At 39.8% G+C, this 20,521-nt stretch overlaps 1 protein-coding gene across 1 annotated transcript; it reads left to right on the plus strand.

Moving 5' to 3' along the window:
• The first annotated feature begins 1,133 nt into the window (after window positions 1-1,133).
• LOC117772662 (alpha-2-macroglobulin-like) lies at window positions 1,134-20,286 on the plus strand. Its single transcript, XM_034603989.1, has 36 exons — window positions 1,134-1,226; window positions 1,395-1,575; window positions 1,650-1,806; window positions 2,285-2,337; window positions 2,927-2,947; window positions 4,096-4,261; window positions 4,352-4,436; window positions 4,548-4,692; window positions 5,381-5,498; window positions 5,623-5,732; window positions 5,823-5,990; window positions 6,234-6,461; window positions 7,724-7,787; window positions 7,917-8,062; window positions 9,137-9,286; window positions 9,658-9,798; window positions 9,888-9,993; window positions 10,943-11,090; window positions 11,441-11,666; window positions 12,255-12,381; window positions 12,571-12,692; window positions 12,803-12,854; window positions 13,172-13,255; window positions 13,838-14,014; window positions 14,102-14,177; window positions 15,132-15,288; window positions 15,528-15,602; window positions 16,602-16,764; window positions 16,862-17,049; window positions 17,549-17,761; window positions 18,661-18,773; window positions 18,963-19,053; window positions 19,132-19,200; window positions 19,289-19,394; window positions 19,517-19,558; window positions 20,105-20,286. Exons 1-36 carry the CDS (start codon window positions 1,141-1,143, stop codon window positions 20,155-20,157), a joined length of 4,407 nt encoding a protein of 1,468 aa, XP_034459880.1. The 5' UTR covers window positions 1,134-1,140; the 3' UTR covers window positions 20,158-20,286.
• Window positions 20,287-20,521: the final 235 nt, after the last annotated feature.

Here is a 20,521-nt window from a genome sequence, read left to right on the forward strand (position 1 = left end):
CAGGTGGGTACTGCATTGCCCTATATACGCGCGTTTTAGTGATTCTGAAGGAATACGTTGCTTCCGTGTTTCAGATTAGATCGCTGATTATGCCAGATAGCGTCGAGTTGTTGACTCTCCCGGGGTAGACGAAGCAAATTGTGTTGTGGTTAATGCTGAAGCACGAGGAACTGCCGATCTACGGTCTCTGTTTGGACGCGGAACGAGTGCGGCAGAAATTAATTCGCCGTGTTGGCGCTTTATCGCACTCTGGGATGGCGAAATGAGGCTGACTGAATTATGTGTTTTGCCTTGTAATACTCTGACTTGAGCCGTGCGGAATATCAGCAGACTGATGTGTGTGTGGCCACGTTCAGCCGGAGCTGGGCCGCTGAGTGACCTGTTCTGCACGGTGAGGACCGGGGACTGCAGAGTGGTCGTCCGAATATTATCTAAAGCTAAAGTGGTTGCAGGAGTGTTAAGAAGGACGATGTGATACTTATCTTCGGGAGGGGGCTTTGGAAGAAGTAGCTTGTTGAAACTTTTGCGACCGCGAACAGACGCGGCGGGGGACCCGGCTGGGGTCGCAGGATCGTGCTCCAACTGCGATCAGGTAGAATCAATGGACAGTTTACTTGAACGGCTGGGTCACGGAGCCGAGAAGAAGGCCGGCCTGAAGCTGGCATGATGCCGCGATGTTGAAGCTGAGTGATGAGGAAATCGGCCTCCCTGTGGGAGACTCGTCGGGTTCGCTCGGCGAAGGCTCCTGCACCGACGATCCGTAGGATTGAACGATCTCTTGGATGCTGGGTCCGAACCTCTTGGGGAATAATCATTGCCAGGATCCGACATCGAGATGAAAACGATGTGAAATAAGCTGGATGAGCGAAAGCTTGCGTTATGCGCGTCACTGAAAGACGGCTGACTGCGGAAGAGAGGAGAAGGGATTTTTAAAGTTTGACAGGTGCTGAATGATTGGCTGAAAGAGACCGCGGCAGACCTGATTGGACATTTAGGAACACCCACACCAGCTGATTAATGTGCAGGTTAGGTCTTCCTGACTGAGTGTGGGTGTGGGTGTGTTTGGAGGGTGGCGTGGCGGGGGTTCTGTATCAGTGGCTATTTAACAGACGCTGACTGTGAGGATCATCTCAGTCAGTCATGGGTCATCCTGGGATTCAGATGTGGACATGGACACTCTGTGTCCTCTTGAGCTGCATGTGTCTCGCTCAAGTCCTGGCAGAACCGTAAGTTTGCCAGTTATTTTTTTTTTTTTGTGTGTGTGTACTTTTCTTTTTGAACTAGGGTTTCGATCTTGTTGATTTGCTACAGAAGTTTGGGTTGGTGTTCCCTGCGTGTGAGATCCAGTGTGACAGGCTGCCCAATGGCATCTGTGTATGTTTCTGTGTCTATAGGCATTACATGGTAGCCATCCCTGCAGTTCTTGAGGCTGGAGCTGAAACCAAATTTTGTGCGAGTCTCCTGAAGCCCAACGAGACTCTGGACATGACCATCACTCTGATTTCTGCTGAAATGAACATAACCCTTCTGAGAAAATCTTCCAGTCAGGAGTTTCATGACTGCATTGATTTCAAGGTCAGCTCATAAGAAAGTCTTTGATTCAGAAGACATGTTCATTTATTCAGTATTAACACATATTTCTCTCACAGGTTCCCCTGGTGCAGAATCAAGAGGTGTACAACTTTGAGGTGGAGGTGAAAGGCGACACATTTTACTCAAAAGAAGTGAGGAAAGTCAAGGCCACTGTCTACCAACCGATGATGTTTGTCCAAACAGATAAACCCATCTACCTCCCTGGACAAACAAGTAATTTAGATGTAATGATCTATGTTGTTGTGCACAATATGCTGTATATCAGTTATAGACAGCTTTCTCCTTTTAAAATCAATGGAGTGTTTGGGGTCAGGGACTGCAGATACTCGTCAACGCCTCAGGGCGTGATGGGAAACACCTGGCTCTCACCTGATCTACGAGCTGACTCGTTTTATGTATGAATAGAATAATCGTGGCGGATGGTGACAGACTAAATATCTGACAGATCAATAAAGAAAATGCATTTAATCTTGTTTTATCATGTTTTGCTTTAATTTTACTCTGGTATTTTAATTTCAATTCAAGTTGGGTCTGATGTGTTGGTGGCTTCCTGAGGGAATCAGAAACAGAGAGAATGATTTTAAAGCCAAACAGTAACAGATAGTAACATTATCAGCTCTGTGCAGACCGCAGTTTAAGTGGCCTGTCAGGATATTTAGCAAAAGCCTCATGTAACCTTTGAATTTCTCAGTGCATTTCAGAGTCGTCACACTGGACAGTAGGATGAGACCCACCAATCGGCTGGTGAGTATTTGAACTGTCCATCTTGTAGATTTCACTCACAAACCACAGTATCAGTGATTCTGTGTGACAACAGTGCAGGTTTAATTTGGTTGACTGGGTTAAACTGAACATCAGTTATGTAATGAAGTGACAGACATAGATTTGCCCTTTAACCACAGTTACTGTATGTCTCTAATCGTCAGCTCCTGATGAAGGGTCAATAGTACAAGCAGGACTCCGTTTGCGGAGTCTATAGACCTGCAGGCCGCTAACACTAGTTTCTCATATCGCAACATGTTATTGAAGAAAATAAAACTTAAAGTGCCACCTATGAGACTTAACAATCAAATTAAGTAGAAATAGAAGAGCGGGTTCTCTATGGAAAAAGCCTATTTTCAGGTTGTGTATAGTATAATAGGTGTCATCTACATTGACCTTGTTGGTCTCTGCATTAGATAATTGATAGCCACACATCAGAGCTTTCGCTGCTCGCTACTATTGTGTTGTTGATTTCCTACCCACCCTGTTTGGACACTGCATGATGAGATCAATGTAAAGCAACCTGTCTTTCAACAAAGTTCTCTTTGTTTCTTTCTTTCTTCTCTTGCAGTACAATATAATTGAAGTTGAGGTAAGTCTAACATCCACACTATAATACACTCACACGTTATCATACTGGAGGTAGAGGAGTTTTATTTGTATATTGGTAAAATGTAAACCTCCCAAAATCAAGTGCCCCACGAGCTGAGTGAACAAGCCAACAAAATGTTTTATGTCAGTATTTCAAAATTCTAAAACTTTAAGAGTAAATTAAGTTTTAAAGATTTTGCTACCAACCTATTAAATGTGGCTTCACTGAAACAAGAGGGTTTACATGTAAACAACTGTTACAACAATGATGAAAGTTAAATCTTTTTACATATTTGTACCTTTTCCTTTTTAAAGGGCCCACATTGTGCAAATACATTTTCTGAGCTTTTACTATCCGTAATTACTTGAAGGGGGTCAGTAGGGACCCTCAAAGTATGAAAACAGTCACTCCACGGACTTTTTAACTCAGTCCATTCTAAGAAATATGTTACAGGAACGTTACGTTTCGTACCTCCTCTCCGTGTGATGTCATCATGGAATCGCAATCTTCTCGCGACCCTATTCAGCCGACACCAGTCCAGCTTCTGAGGAGGGGCTCATGAATAAGGCATGCGAAAACAGCATGTTCCGCCGGCAGCTCCAGAGAGAGGCAGAAGAGAGGACATAGAAATACACATTGCAGCAGTTTTTTGTTTTTTTTTTACTTTAAACTACTGATATATCATCTTAGGGGTACCAATACCTCAAATTAAATCACAGAAAGGTGTAAAATATGGGCCCTTTAAATCAAGTCCATATGTTCTGATCAGTGAAAAATCTTAATTCAAGTTGTGGTTGTCAACCAGTGTTCAATGATAGGGAAAAGCTATTCAATGCCAGTAAATGGACCTTTACAGACTATTTCTTATCAGACTAGATTCAATCCAAATTTTTTTTATTGAAATGTTTATTTGTTTCTGTGTATATACAGTGTCTGTAATTGGACAGTGTGTTGCTAAGGCTTTTAGAGTAGTTTGAAAAGTAATACTGTATGTAGTTAAAGTGTGGGCTTATAGTTAAATTTGATCAGAAGGACAATATGAAATGCTGAGCAGCATGATGAGTGCTGTATTTCTTTGTGACATCCCTTTACATGAGTTGCATTTTTGTGTCAAACACATGTTCCTTCCCATTTATTTTATGAAACAGGATTCTAATGATAACCGAGTTGCACAGTGGCTGAATAAAACAGCTGAAAGCAGCATACTGCAACTTTCTTACTCCTTGAACTCTGAGGCCCAGGAAGGAATCTACCAGGTTATTGTGACCGTTGGCCAGGATAAAATATATCACAGTTTCAAGGTGGAGAAATATGGTAAGTTCTGGCTATTTAAAAAAAAAAAAATCCCATTTCCATCTACCCGCAATGTAGCAATAATTTGTAACAACCATATTTCATCCACAGTTTTGCCTAAATTTGATGCAAAAATAACGGCAGCTGATGTCGTCAGTATTGAGCAGGAAGAAATAAAAGCTGAAATATGTGCAAAGTAAGTCAAATCCTTTGCTTGACAAGTGCACTCTCAAAATACTGTAACTCTGAATAAGATCCAGTTGGTGATTGGATGTCTCCTTTTCAACAATCACAATGTGTTTCTTAGGTATACATATGGACAACCTGTGCCAGGCAGTGTCAAAGTTAAGGTCTGCCGACCTCTTAGTCGCTATTATGTTGCTATAGTTACTCCTGATAATCCAGAGGGACTGCCTGATATAACGCCCCCATGCTACGAGGAGACAAAGGAGGTACAGTGGACAGAATCATCTCTCAGCAGGGACAAGAAGCAAAGTGTAACTGTGTTTTTCTGTATCAGTGTGGGGAAGGTGACATGTACTTCATTCAAATATCATTTATTAATTTACTTATTGATTTATCTATTTATTTATTATTCTTAAATGCCAGCATTAGACTGAGTCAACCCCGCCCACCTCGTTAACATGCCTTTTGCCTTTTTAAACTAAACGCTTTCCCTTTTTAGAACATAGGACAAAATGGAGAATATCCCTTGTTCTACCACACTAATTAATATCTACCGCCATTTAATGTTAGTGGATGTTAAGGACATAAATAAATCGTGAAAATAAAAAATGCGTGTTTGTGTATATTTATTTATGTACTACATTCATGTTTTCAAACTGTATGTATTTTTATTTGTATGTTTATTGATATTTTTTAATTATTTATTCCTTTTATTTTGGCAGTTTCAGTCCTCAATACTCACGTTAATTACGATGGCATTTGTTAATGGTTATTAGGTGGTTACTTTGGTGCTGCGAACATTTGCCAGGTTAAACTTGCAGAACGTAGTTGTCTGAGAAGAGCATGACCCTCAGACTGTAAATACTGTGAAACTACGTTAAGTGAAAACTGAATGGAAAAAGAGTTTAAATTTGAATTAAATCCATCTAATCTTATTTCATTTGTGATTTTTAGACGGGAAAGAGAGGTTGTGCCACTTTTACCTTCAAGATGACAACTTTCACCAAACTCGACCAAAAGGTGCTACAAGATTACCTGGATCTGACTGTTGAAGTGGAAGAGGAAGGGACAGGCAAGTCTTTGTAATATTTGATATTTTATTCATACATCAAAGATATTTTGTAGCAAATTTATACAGTATGTTACTTGAACAACATGTTACATACATCCTTGTAACATGGAGGACTCCATTATAGGTATTTCACTCCAACAAATGAAGATACTGCAGATTTCATATGTTATTGGAAAGCTCATGTTCATCGACACACCCAAGATTTATGACAAAGGATCAAATGTGGAAGGAAAAGTAAGTGCAGATTTTTTCCCTTGACGTCCTCACTGTCATTCGACCAAAGCGATGTGCATCCTCACTGACACAATGCTCTGCCCCTAACAGGTTAAAGTGGTTCACTTCAATGATACACCCATAGCTGACATGCAGGTCTACCTGTTTGAAGGTGAGAGGTGGTCCTCACGTCTGCTGCAGAATCTCACCACTGACAGCGATGGTGTGGCCACTTTCTCATTCTCCACAGCTGAACTCAATGGGGAGATCAACCTGCACGTAAATACGAGATAACTCGTCAGCCACATAAAATCACCTTCATGACAATGACAACACGGCCCAAGAGTGAGAATATTAGGTGTTTTCTAAATGTACAGCAGCGGATCATGGGTGCACCATTGTATAGTGGCAATATTGCAACAGGAACTGTGTCTTTACCTTGACATTTAGCTTTTCTATGATAACTGAACTCACTTTCCAAAGTCTTCCTCCACTTCATCGTGTTTCTTTTCTATGATCTAGGTTAGTAATACACCAACACTGGGCTACTCTGGTTATAGAACTCGATACTACGAGACTGGCCATCACTCAGTGTCTATGACCCAACCTCCCTCTGCTGACACCCAAACAGTCAGCTCCCTGGAGGTGGGGAAGAAGACAAATCCACTGTCTTGTGACACACAAGAAGAGATCTCCATCAAATACACTGTCGTTGGAGAGACAGGGGCCTCCGTAATGGTGATCTACCTGGTGAGTTGTCTGAACTATTTCTCAGCTTATCACAAGATGTTTTTCACAGAAATATGGACATGGAAAATATATTTTAAAATGACATTCATATCAGTTTTTGACATCTGACTTAAAGGATCAGTTCAGATATCAAACGTGTTCAAATGAATGGCTTCCATTGCAGGCCCCTCGCATTTGTACAGAGGTTGTTAGAACTGCTATTAGTTTCTTTGCGCCTACTGCCTGGAACTCATTGCAAAGTGTCTTTTTAAAAAAAAAACTTCAGTTCCCCCAGGGGATTTGCATTCATGACAGCCATTTAGCTTTATCTTCTTAATGTGTTTTACTTGAATTGTTTTATGTTCTGTATTCTCTATGCATCATATTTACGTGTTAATTTAATCACTATCTGTTTGTGTATTTTATTGTATCTCCTCAATTGACTTCATTTCAAATGAGGGCCTCCCTCAAAAAATTTCGATTATAAATAAATGTTCATTAAATCAAAGAACCTTTGATATAAACTTGTAATATATTGCAGTGATTCTCAACTGGTGGGTCGCGGACCCGTTTTCAAAAAAGAAAATCCTGTGCTTTTTTTTTTTTATGCAGCGGAGTGCAGTCTATTCACACTCCTTAACAGTTTTTGTTAAGGAGTGTGAGGAGTCTTTTTGAAACTACTTCTCAGTAGTTGGCACTTATTTATAGCACTTTGTAGTTTTGCTTTTTTGAAGAAATTGTACTTTCTTGTTGTTCTGGGTTTGTACCCTCATGGTTGAATGCACTTATTGTAAGTCGCTTTGGATAAAAGCGTCAGCTAAATGTAATGTAGTTGGACTTTTTTATTTCATGTTTGTGCATGAAGGCACTGTTGAGTCTGTTAAAAAAGGCTGAAGTTACTGAATTGTTATATATTTTGTTTTACCTTGTGTCCTTAAGATGCACTTTTGGGTATTTAATTAAAATGCAGCTAATTGAGTGTAAAAGGGAATATTTCCCTCTAGCATCGCCACCTGCTCGCATTTTGGTTATCATTAAACTTCTTTTTTTTGTGTTGGCATACACATTCTGTACTATTTCAGGTTCAAACTGCACCATCTTTTCATAAAATAAATTTGAGAAGTTGAAAATTTTCCTCGATTTGGGTCGCAGCTAGTCATTAAGGGGTGATGGTGGGCCCCGAAGCCAGACCAGTTGAGAACCACTGATCTATTGTGCCAGGGAATGAGGTTTTATTTTTTGCATGACTCATTCATTCTGCCATTTTGTCACAAACTCTCTAGGTCTTATCCAGAGGAGCCATTATCATGCAAGGATTTAAACAGATTGAAGTTCAAGACCTTCCGGGTGAGCAGAGACGGGCTTTAATCAAGAGTCTGGAAAATCTTATTTTTGAGATATACATGGAATGAAAATATACTTGTACTGCTGTTTTATTACATGTGGATGATACTTGTTTCTAACTTCACCTTTTAGTGACTGAGGGTGGAATATCCTTTGCGTTGAATGTGCATCCAGAAATGGCGCCAGAAGTCCAGGTCTTGGCATACGCCGTCCTCCCCAGTGAGACTGTGATCGCTCACAGTGCTGACTTCTCCGTAGAGAAGTGCTTCAGTCACAAGGTCAGTATAGAAGAAAACATGAGGCACCAGCTGCGCTTGTCAGATGTAGGTGCAGAATGTGTTTGCTACATAATGTGGATATGTACCCAGGCTTTCCACAAGGATATGGAGTAGCAAGCCAGTTTGAGAAAGTAGTCAACTCTTTCACTGTTACTGCTCAGTTTGTGTGTGCATATGCAGCCCTGTCCTATAGGAGGAGAGGACAGAGAATTTGAGCAAATGGGAGTGGATCAAAATAAGGCTTATTATTATATGGCCAATAATACAAATCAAACAGGGAATTAGATTTGAGAGGCCACAATGAGCATTTATGAATCAATAAGCTAGATGGCACTTGTAGAAGCACTGATGTAAAGTGTTCATGTAGAAAAACCACACTCACATCAGATGAATTACTTTTACCTGAGTTCAGTGACAAACAAGACATATTGTGTTGTGATCTGTGTACGACAAGTTCACTTGTGTCATGATTCATGTCCCTCATCTGAAGCCAGAAAGTGCAGATCAACATCTCAGTCAGCCAATCCACAGAGACTAGATCATTTATGACAGCTATGCTGCTCTGACCTCCTCCATCACCACAAGGAAGAACCAGCCTGAGCACAACAGGCAGTGGAGACTGGCAACAATAACTTTAGCTCGTAATATCCTTAATAACTGAGACCAACCATTGGTTTTGCTGCATGGGACTACCCTCAACAAAAGCATGTGTGGAATAAGTCACCAAACTTTGGCAAAAACCAAACTGTAGTGTGTATAAAAGTGCACAATCCCTCCCTGTCAGCAGTCAAGTCTGTAGCTCTCCACATCTGTCCTGAAGTTTGATCAAGCTTTAAAATACAGGACATCAGCCATCATGAGTTCATTTATACAGCAAACTCCGACAGGTCAATCTGCCATGTGGCCACTCCCCTCCGGAACACATACCAGCTCCTTAAGTTTGTTTGACATTTGTTTAACATTTTAAGAAGTTTGGGTAGAATATACATCAATGTCCCACTGTCAATATTATAGACTCTAGTCTTATTCCAATGAAGTCCAGATGGTGGGATGTGTGTTTTCTGTGTTTGTCAGGTGTCGCTGGAGTTTCTTCCATCCTCAGCAGTCCCAGGAGAGGAGACCACCATGCAGCTGAAGGCCCAACCAGACTCCCTGTGTGGAGTGAGCGCCGTCGACCAGAGCGTCCTCATCATGAGGCCAGAGAAGGGTCTGACTGCAGACAAGGTAACTGCTACTCTACAAATAGATGCTGACATCCTGGAGTTTTATTCTAGTACTCCTCTGCAAAATCTTTTCCACCATTTATAATATCAGTTACCGAGAGGCTATGGCTTTATGTCCTGAAGTGTTTGAATCCACAAAACACTTTTGGAGTTTCAGGGGTAAACAGTGTAGCTGATTAGTGACCTATCTTCAGACGTAATAAAACAACAGAAAAACCCTTAACATGTCTCCATACCGCTCGTGAACTAGATAATGAGTGTTTTGTACTTGACATCCACCTTTTGAGATGAAACTGCCCTAAATCCACCAATACAGTCATCAGATCTTCATGCAGCAGTTTCAAGCTTTCAACCTTTTTTTTTTCTTTACAGATTTTTGACTTGTTGCCTGTCACCAAAGCGTCTTATATTCCATATGATGTAAATGATGCAGTAGAATGCTTGCGGGTGAGACCAAGAAGATACATTTATCCACGTCCTGCTGAGAGTACTGATGCATTTACAGTTTTCCAGGTAAATCCACATACAGATACCGTCATAATAAAGGATTTCATTTTTTTTTTTACATGCAGTTAATGGTTGTATGTTGTTCGAATGTTTAGAACGTTGGACTGAAGATGGCTACAAACTTGTTTATCCGAATGCCTCCATGCCTCAACTTCAGAGGAAGAGAATACAACCAAGGCCACTATGGTAAGTATGCTAACTGTTCTGCACTGTTAAGAAACACATACTGGATTAGGTGCAATAAAACAATTCATAGTGTTACTGCAAATGGTGGAGGAGGTACTGAAACATTTTACTCAACTAACAGTATAAATGAATAAACTCGAGTAAGAGGACCACATTAGCATTTCTATTTCTACTTTTTCTTGTATAAGTACTTTCTTTTTAAATAGTTGTAAATTATTGAAAGTAAAAGTGCGTAGCCTATTCATCATTATTTTTTTCCTACATTTATTTATTGATTTTCCACAAATAATTAACAATATTATAGACACACCATTGCCCCTTGAACCCCCACCCACTACAATATCAGTACATTAATAATTTATTTAATCAACATTGCCACCCCACCTCACATCTTATAATAGGAAAAAGTAAATAATGACAATCAGCAGCACATAATACAAACACAATATAGTAAGTGACTAACTAATGATAGTACACATTAACAATTTAACACTTAACAGGGCTCCCCCATGCTCCGGACATCCAACAGTCCGCTCTCTTTATTTGTATTTGTTAATCATCCTCTGGATCAATGAGATTACCAACATCACCATTTTTAAGATAGGAAAAGACAGGGCTCCATACTTCTTTCCTTTAACAATATAGGTAAACTTTCCCATCAACATATCTGTTGCCATCTCTCTCAACCATCTGCCTATTCATCATAATGGCTGGTCAAATCCATTTTCCATCTGCAGCTTTGCTGGTGTTAAAAGAGGCAGTGTCTAATGTTTCCTGCATGTGCTGATTGGTTCAGAGATACAGATCTCTCATTGATTACAACATAAAAAAAAAGAATCTACTTCAGTAAAGTACACATCATGAAAAATGTACTTAAGTACAGTAACTAAGTAAATTTACTACATTACATCCCACCACTGGTTACTTCTGTCTTTCTAGTTGAATATTTTCTGGTTTCTTTCAGTTGTTGCATATGAAATGGCCCCAAGGGGAGTAGCAGAGGGAATGGCCGGGCCTGGTGGTCATGGTGCCCCACACTATCCTCTTCCAGCTATAGAGACAGTCCGTACTTTCTTCCCCGAGACTTGGATATGGGACCTGGTGGAAGTTGGGTGAGCTTGTATATGAATCAAATATTAGTATGAATTTACATTAATACATCGTTGGATGTATTAATGTAACTGAGTTTTTCTTTCTGCTTTTTCCCTGCAAACTATTTATTATATTATACCAGAGAATTATTCCGTCTTATTAGTGAGTCCACCTCAAACAGTTTTACAATATACTGTTAATTTTGTGTGCAGAACTTTTTTTATAAACATTGTATGCTGCAGAGGGAATTTAGAAAACTGTGTTCATCCTACCTGGTTTATCTGCAATGATGATTTTATTGGCAAATTTGTCAATTTTTGAAGTTTTTCTAGCTCACAGTCGCTGTGTCTCTGTGTATTTGTTAATCCAGAGCATCCGGAACGAAGGATGTGTCCCTCCTTGTCCCTGATACCATCACCACCTGGGAGACGGAGGCTTTCTGTTTGTCCCCTCAGGGTTTTGGCTTGGCTCCTCGTAAAGAAATCACCGTCTTCCAGCCATTCTTCCTCGAGCTCACGATGCCCTACTCCATCATCCGGGGGGAGCACTTTGAACTGAAGGCAACCATCTTCAACTACCTTTCCAGCTGCATCATGGTAAAGGAAGTTTTAAATAGCCTGTAAACTAATGTCCACATGGCAACAATCTAGCATCATAATGACAACATTAACTTTCTGATGTTTAGCAGATTTTATGTTCTCTCTTAGCCTGCAAACATTTACGAGTTGGCACTAAACACAAACGTGAGGTTGAAGGGAATGTTTTGCAGGGTTGTTGAAATTACTTTATGTAGCCAAATTCATGGTGAAATCTTAATTTGATTCCAATTTTTGACTGTTATGAACAATTGAGATTCAAAATACTTCACTAACCCTTCTGTGGAGACCCTGAGGACATCCTACACATATAGTGCAATGTTGAGGATGCCCTTTAATATATATTGAATTCATCTGTACACTAATGAATGTACATCACACCTTATGAATTAAACAAGCATCTAATGTTTCTCATTTAAACAGTTGGTTTAAACCAACATTTTGGTTTATTCCTAATTTTATTAGTATCAACATGACTGAGACGTGGAATCAGGTTTGTATGTCTCGAAACAGGCAGCAGTTTGAGCATTTGTTCACATTCGCATCACATCAGCAGTTTCAAAGTATAGTGTTGTGTCTCTTGAACAGGTCTCTGTGGCGCCAGCACACTCCTTAGATTACACCCTCACCCCCCTCTCTGGTGATAAGTACACATCCTGTTTGTGTGGCAATGAGCGCTTGACCCTCAGCTGGAACATGTCCCCTACAGCTTTAGGTGAGGCTTCAAGCTTTCATCCACACTTTTGCCAAGGTGGTGGAATTACTGTGCCTGTTTCCACATCTTTTAAGTCTCTGTGAAATCAGGGAAATCCATCACAGTGGCAAAATACTTTTGAAATTTATTGGATCTGAGATAATTCTCAATCAAGTTTCAAACAGGGTTTAATGAATTTTTTTTTCTCAGGGGTTGTGAATGTGTCGGTGACTGCTGAGGCTGTGGAATCTCACACTTCCTGTGGCAATGAGATTGTGAGCGTTCCAGAAAGAGGCCGTATCGACGTGGTCACTCGACCACTCATAGTAAAGGTAGTTGTCTTTAATACATAATAGCAATGGTCTTTATTCCAAAGCCTTTTTAAAAAAAATACCAGTTGGAAACTCAGCAACTCATTATTCCCTACCTCTTTCCCTCTCAGGCTGAGGGAACTGAAATGACAAAGACCCACAACCTGCTGCTCTGCCCAAAAGGTAAGTAGACCACCACTTGCAAAAAGGTATCATGCATTGGTTATTGTGGCCTTTCTGCCAAGTTTAGTGAGAGCATCTCCAAATCTTTCAAAAGTCATTACTTAAATGCATTTTCATACATTTTGTCCATAAGAATATAATATTTGAACTATTCTTCAAGATGGACCAATGTTTCATTGTATTGATCTTATTGCTTCATCAGAACTGCTATGATTCAGGATCCACTAACTGTTCATAAATCTGAATGACGTCTTTGTTTTGATCCTGACCGTGGCTTGAGTTTGTCTCTAAGGTTGTTGTTCTCTGTCTGTACACAGGAGAGGCTATGACAGAGGAAGTAGAGTTACAGCTCCCTGAGAATGTCATCGAGGGATCAGCTCGTGCCTCACTATCAGTTCTGGGTAAACGGATAAACTCATTTTGCAGAGTTAACAGTTCACCTTTTTCTTGATGCCTCAGAAATAAGGACATTGATAGTAAAAAGGGACATTTGGATATCATTGTCCTTCTTGAGAGATTGCATTTGTTTGTATAATGCAACCATGGCACTTTCATACGTTATACAGAAAGTAGTTATTTAGTCAAAAATTCTAATAACTATTTGTATAGCACCTATCTAAACAAGGTTACAAAGTGCTTCACACAAAAAATCCATGGCAAAATAAAGAATGAATTATAATAAAAGATGTTCAATTTTAAGGGTTATGACATAAAAAGGTCAAGACCTTAAATTTATAGAGAAACCCAACAGTTCCCACAACTGTGCAGATTTGTGTTGAATAACTGGAGAACTTGTGATTTCAGGATAATACTTGTATAAAGATCACAATTGCTATTTGTAAGAATTCAGTACAGTTGAGGGAAAATACCAAAACTCCTTTAGTGCATGGCCTTCTGTATCAGCTGTGTTTGAAGCTTGTTAACATGGTTTTATATCAGTGTCAAGTCATTTACATGTTTAGTGAGTCACTGTATTTGTGCAGGCGACATCCTGGGTCGAGCCCTGAAAAACCTGGATGGGCTGCTTAGGATGCCGTATGGATGTGGTGAGCAGAACATGGCGCTCCTGGCCCCCAACATCTACATCCTCCACTACCTGAAAAACACACAGCAGCTGACACCGGCCATCATGGAGAAGTCTACCAACTTCCTGTCAAGCGGTGAGCCTCAGTTAGCTTTAGCTGAATAATCTGGGACTGGTGTGAATCATTATGTCCTAATAAGCTTGTATTTATTTTATTCTACAGGTTACCAGAGACAGCTGAACTACAAACATATTGATGGAGCTTACAGCACATTTGGATCAGGAACAGGGAACACTTGGTGAGAAATAACTGATGTACATAGAATTATTTTATCTACCTACTTATTCCACAGCTGTCTGTGTTTCTGTATGTGGAACACATATCTTGGGAACCGTTCATCTTTTTGGCATCACACTTGGCATGTGTATTATTAATGGCCCAGGGAAGTGCCCTGTAGCAGTCATTGGGGGCGGGCAGTGTGCTAATGGCCAGTCTGTGAACTGAGTTGATCATGTCTTCTTCTGAGTCCTCAGATAAACTACAGCTGTGGTTGCCAACTGGCAGTCTGTGGCCAATAATAGATCTGTCCTGCCAGATCATTTGATTGTTTCTTCCATTATATCGGATTGTGGGTGCTGATCTCCGTCATGACAACAGTCAAAGCACAAAGTTTGTTTTGGTGCTGCAATGCCTTATATCAAGTTGAATTAAAAAGCTTTTATTTAGAAAGGTTTTTGACTGAAGATTGTGTCAGACCTCTGAAATAGCTAACATGCGATGTATACAAAATAACAGCAAATCATTTAAGATTGTTTATAAAACAAAGTAACAGTTATCAATCAAATTCAGTTTAATTCTATGAAAACATTGAATTCATAATCTTCATTGCATATAAACCAGGTAGCAAGAACACAAAGTTTTCAAACTTCACTCTTCACCATAGACTGTTTATAAAAAGCTCTGCACACAAACAATACAAAGTGACAGTATATTGTAGAACTGTCTGAGGAGGAGTCACTAATGACAAGGGATATTTCTGAAGTAGCTCTAGAACACACGACAAGAGAACATGCCATTCCAAACAGGCAGGTTTAGAACGGGCACTGCACTAGTTGGTAACTAATGCATGAACTAGCCAAACTTATGACCTATACCATATTGTGTTATGTTCGGTATCATGAAGCGTGTTACAGAACAAGTGCGTCTCCTTATTTTCCTTTTGTCGTGTCTAACTTTGTTTTGATGTCCTCAGGCTGACTGCTTTCGTGTTGAGATCTTTTGCCAAAGCAAAATCTTTCATCTACATTGACCCAAGGAATATTGAATCATCTAAAACTTGGCTGGAGGAAAAACAACGTAAAAATGGCTGTTTTGAACAGTCAGGAAAACTTTTTAACAACAGGATGAAGGTGAGCTTTTTGTACCTGTAGACTGTGATTAAAACAATATCACTTGAAACTGAAGAGTAGACATTTTATTATCAGTAATATCTTGCTGTACTTTATTTAAAATATTTTGGTGAAAATCGTTTGTTTAATGGAATTAAAGTGAATGTGGCTGCAAGCACAAAATCATGTTTGTTAAGTGGGTCCCTGTGTGTTGCGCACACACAGTGATGCGATATGTGAATATTGTTCCCTTCCTACAGGGTGGTGTGTCTGATGAAGTAACGCTTACTGCTTACATCACTGCCGGTTTCTTGGAGATGAATTCGTCCACTGATGTGAGTAAACTCCCTCCCCAAACTTATCTTACGCTGTTTCACTCCAAACTTTGCAATTACAAGATAAACATATATGTGCACCAATCGTCTCTCCACTGATAAAGAAAACAAATAATTGTTTGCTTTTTTTGAATAAAGAGTTATGTGGTGAAAGCACCCCTCTATGCCAAAAAGGGTGAAGGGGTCAAACACTTAATCCTGTTCTATGCTGACAACCCTGCTATGAAAGTATTATTGTGCATGAATAGTAATATTGCACCTGAGATAACAAAGTGATATCACACATTGTGTTGGCAATATGCGCATTGGTGGAAACATTACTTCTACTGTTTTACTTGAGTAACAAGCTGATCGACAGCCTCAGATTTCAAATCTGGTGGCTTTGCTCGACACAGCAATCACAAAACTGTTTTGTGACTAAACTACATAAATGTCTTCCTATACTTCCCATTGTATGGCATCTGTTTCAGTACAGTATTAAGCTCTGATTGTTTCACCAACTGCTAATGTTTTCAAAGAAAGTTTTACACAAATTTAAACTGAATTCACTTTATATTATTAATAGTTTTGTTTGTACTAATGAGTAAAAAACTGAAATCTTCCCACTTGCCACCCTGTTAGTATACACTTTTGTTTTTTGTGAGTGCCACAATTAATCCTGATTCACAATTAACAATATAATATGCACTATTACAATGTATAAACCTAACTATAACAACGGCTACTTTTCCTCATGGAGAGTTCAGATTGAAAAAACTATCTTAACACAAACAGTTCTTTTGGTTTGTGTTGTAGGCTTCATAAAATAATGACCTGTCTTTGTAGTGATTAACAACAGTGGTAGTTGTTTAGCTACTTCTGCATCTTTCTTCATTATTTAATTGAGTGGTTCTGAAGATGGACTGAAGACTCTTTCTACTCTATAGTGATAATATCTAAATTCTGAGTTTTATGTTGTGTATTTGTACATACTTTCTCAATCTAAAATATGCATTACAGGATGCTGTGGTTAAGAAGAGCCTGTCCTGCCTTAAGGAGTCCGCCAATGACCTCAGCAACACCTACACCACAGCTCTGTTGGCGTACGTCTTTACCCTGGCAGGAGACATGGAGACCCGTGCTCACCTCCTGCAGCACCTTGACACAGTTGGACACAAACAAGGCGAGCTGCTGTCCTCCTCAAGGAAATCGTTCTGCCTTCACTTACTGTCACTGTAGCTGACCTTATGCCTGTATGTTTGTGGATGGATGTGTTTTAGGGGGTTTCCTCCATTGGTCTCAGACAGCAACAGAAACATCAGCCTCTCTGTCTGTGGAGATCAGCTCCTATGTGATGCTGGCCAAACTCAGTGCCTCGCCCAGTGCTGAAGAGCTGGGCTACACCTCTCGCATTGTCAGATGGCTGACGGGTCAGCAGAACTATTATGGAGGCTTCTCGTCCACACAGGTACAAGCCAAACAGAAGAATGTTCATTGACTAGCTGTGTGCTCAGAGCTGTCCTGTGAAAACCGTGTGTGTGCCAATTCAACAGGCTTATAAATGCTGTATTTACATAAATTAGTTTATGATTTAGATTGTAAGTAGGATAAAGAATATTACATCCTATCTTATCTGAAAAATTCCAAATATTAGGTTCTTTAAAAAAAAAAAAAAAATTCAGTTAAATTCCTGAAGTTTAACTGAAAGTGAAAATCATGATTACTTTCAAAGTTCTGAAATATGATCTGTGCTGCATTACCTGTCAACAAGGGTTAGCTGCTGCTGTTACAGTATATGAGTACAGCACAAGTTTCCAAATCCATCACTAGTGTATAACAGTGGGGTACTATTGTCAGCTTTTACTTTTTAATGGTGACCTTCCACCTCTTCCTGCTGTATGTGTAAACACAAGTGATTATATGTGTAAAGATTTAAAGTAACATAGAGTATTTTATGTGTGTTGCAGGACACAGTGGTGGCTCTTCAGGCTCTGGCTCTTTACTCCACTCTGGTATTCAATCCAGAGGGTTCAAGCACAGTGATGGTCCAGTCCCCCAGTAGTCAGCTGTCATTTGATGTGAACAGGGACAACAAACTGCTGTACCAGGAGAAGAGGCTACAGGACGTGATAGGAAAGTACAGCGTGAAGGTGAAGGGCAACGCGTGTGCTTCAATACAGGTCAGTCAACACTGGAGCTTTAACTGCTTCTGTTTGATAAATGCTCACCTCAACAGTCTTACAGTAGCAGTGCAGAGAGTCTGAAAGTGCTGCATCCCGAATTATATGTGGTGTCTGTATGAAGTGAGCTTTGTTTCTCATTTTAAATAAATGAGCCAGTCTGACTATTCAAATAACTGGATTTTGAATGAAATGACCAGGTGGTCCTAAACTCTTACAACCTGGGAAATGACTTGATGCTACATAAAGCCATTAAACATGAAAGAGGTAGACACTTTGAGCAGGCTCCCTTGTAATCTGGGTTCATTTACACCGAACCAAGGTTTGATACCTTGCGCCTGGTAAAAGAGGATTTTCAACTCTTCAACGATTTTAAAAACGTGGGAGATCACAGACATAGTGGCAGACTTGACGTTTGCAGAAAACCTTTTCACAGTGGCGATTCCAGAGACTTCGGATCTCAAAGACACACTAGGTTGTCCATTACTGCCACCTTCTGAACTGGAGTGCTGAAAACTTGCATGCGGGTTTCTGTCGGAGCCAATTATCGTGAAAATAAAACAGATTTGATATTCAAGATCGGGGAGGCTCTCACTCAATCTGTAGAACTAAGATCATTTTGCATAACCATCACACTTCAGGGTTATTTGGGCAGATAATCGGCAGAGACTGAATGCCCCTGGAATTGTCAGAAGGGGTGAATCACGTCCAAAATCATCCAGATTATCCTGTAGTGTGCAGCAGCCCTTAATACAACAACCTAAAATCAGGATGTGTAAATGTGACTCCCTTGAAAACAACATGGTTCTTCTGTTTCATAAATTTGAGCAAAGGAAATTCTTGATATGCTATTTCTGTATTTTTAATCCCATACTTTCCCTTGTCTCCCTGTTTCTCAGATTAGTCTTAACTACAACATCCCAACTCCGACTGAAGTCACATCCTTCAGTGTTGAGGTCAAAGCAGAGGCTGACGGCACCAAAAACAAACTCAGTCTGTTGATAAAATGCCTGTAAGTAATCTACTCCCACAAGTTACACTAATGATGGAGGTGTACTGTCATTTTTGTTAAACAGTCCTCTGTAGATACCAGTGTGTACCTGATGGTGGATGAACCGGTATGCCAACATGCTCAAACATATCCTAACTGTGAGGACAATGGTGAAGGTATGGGACTTCACATCTTTATGGTTTATTGCAGATATCATGGAAAAGAGGAAAATACGAACATGGTGATCCTGAACATCAAAATGCTCTCTGGCTTTGTCCCAGATCCACAGTCTTTGAAGGAGGTGAGTTATTAGTGTAACTTAGACTAGTTTACATCCGTTATTGATGAGAAACCCAGTTGATTATCCTCTCCCCCACAGCTCAAAGGAGCCGTGCTGGTGAATCGTGTTGAAGAAAAGGATGATCATGTTATGGTGTACATCCAGGAGGTAAGAGGAATTCACAGTGAGGGTCAAGAGATAAGGATTTTCTGATTGTTACATATTGCGTCATCTGTCTTTTCTTTTTAACCAACAGCTACCAAAGGACATACCCATCAACTACAGGTTACGTCTCATCCAGGAGCTGCCAGTGCAGAACCTGAAGCCAGCCGTGGTCAAGATGTATGACTACTACCAGACAAGTAATTCTGACACTCTCACACACAAACCCTAAATCCCTTTACAGAGACCACATCAAGCATATATGAAGAAAGGTTATATTTTAGAAAAATCCATCTGTCCTTCAATTCTTTTTTTTTCTCAGGTGACCAGGCTGAGACAGAATATATCTACACTTCTGCTGCAGGTAACAATACATGATGATACAAGAACATTCTAACCCAACCACAAAAAGTAATAATGTCTTCAATTGGTCAGAACCTTTCTCAAGAGGCTCTATGACCTGAGTCGAGAACATAGAGTACCTCCACAAAGACCCAACAATCCCCTTTTTGAAACCATATTTAAATTAACTACATCTGGATTTTTATTTGAATCATCACCAAATTGCACAAACTTAAAAATATCAGTCCCCTAAAAAAAACATTTGTTTCATCAAGATCCATGAATTATTCTCTGAGAAATCAACAAATGTTGAGAAGCACAATATCTCACAATGTTAAAGAAAGTGAAAAATAGTTCCTGGAGCCGCACCAAAATTGTGTCTGTTCTTCATCACCGATGCCATATCTTTCTTCCAAGATTCATTGTAATTTGTTAAGTTCTTTGTGTAATGCTCTTAACTCAGCAGAGGTAAACATAACTTCCTTGGCAGAGGTAATGATGTCAACAACAACTCTGGACTTCACATGGAATATAATATACTAATATTTATTCTTTTTTCTTTTTGCAGCTTCAAGAGAGGAGAGTTCAGTCCCTGTGTTGTCCCACAAACGAGCAGTTTAACACAAATGCTTGACACATTTCTGTCTAAATACTGTATGTGTTTGAGGTGAAACTAATGGAGAATAAAATAATGTGATGTGAACGTCCAACTTAGTTCTCTTATGTTTTACTGTGTTTTACACTGTTTCAACTGTTGCTAGTGCAGCTTCAGCAGTTAATTTATTCATACACATATTGGAAAACACACATGCAGGTCAGCTTAGTGTGGAAAGTTGATAGATATTCACAAAACAAGTGTCCTCATGGCTGCTAGGGTGGAGCATATTAAGTACATAAAAAACAAATATCATCTCCATCTGTCCATCTATCTCTCCTCCTCAGGAGGTTTTGGTCCAGATGATCAGCAAGCACACACACAGCCAAC

Source organism: Hippoglossus hippoglossus, chromosome 13 (genome assembly GCF_009819705.1).
Source record: "Hippoglossus hippoglossus isolate fHipHip1 chromosome 13, fHipHip1.pri, whole genome shotgun sequence".
NCBI classification, from domain to species: Eukaryota; Metazoa; Chordata; class Actinopteri; order Pleuronectiformes; family Pleuronectidae; genus Hippoglossus; species Hippoglossus hippoglossus.

Coding starts and splice junctions, on each gene's coding strand:
- LOC117772662 (XM_034603989.1), top strand. CDS start 1,141: ATGGGTCATCCTGGGATTCAGATGTGGACATGGACACTCTGTGTCCTC. Junction 9,287..9,657: donor AGGGTCTGACTGCAGACAAG/GTAACTGCTACT, acceptor TTTTCTTTACAG/ATTTTTGACTTGTTGCCTGT. Junction 19,201..19,288: donor TTATGGTGTACATCCAGGAG/GTAAGAGGAATT, acceptor TTTAACCAACAG/CTACCAAAGGACATACCCAT.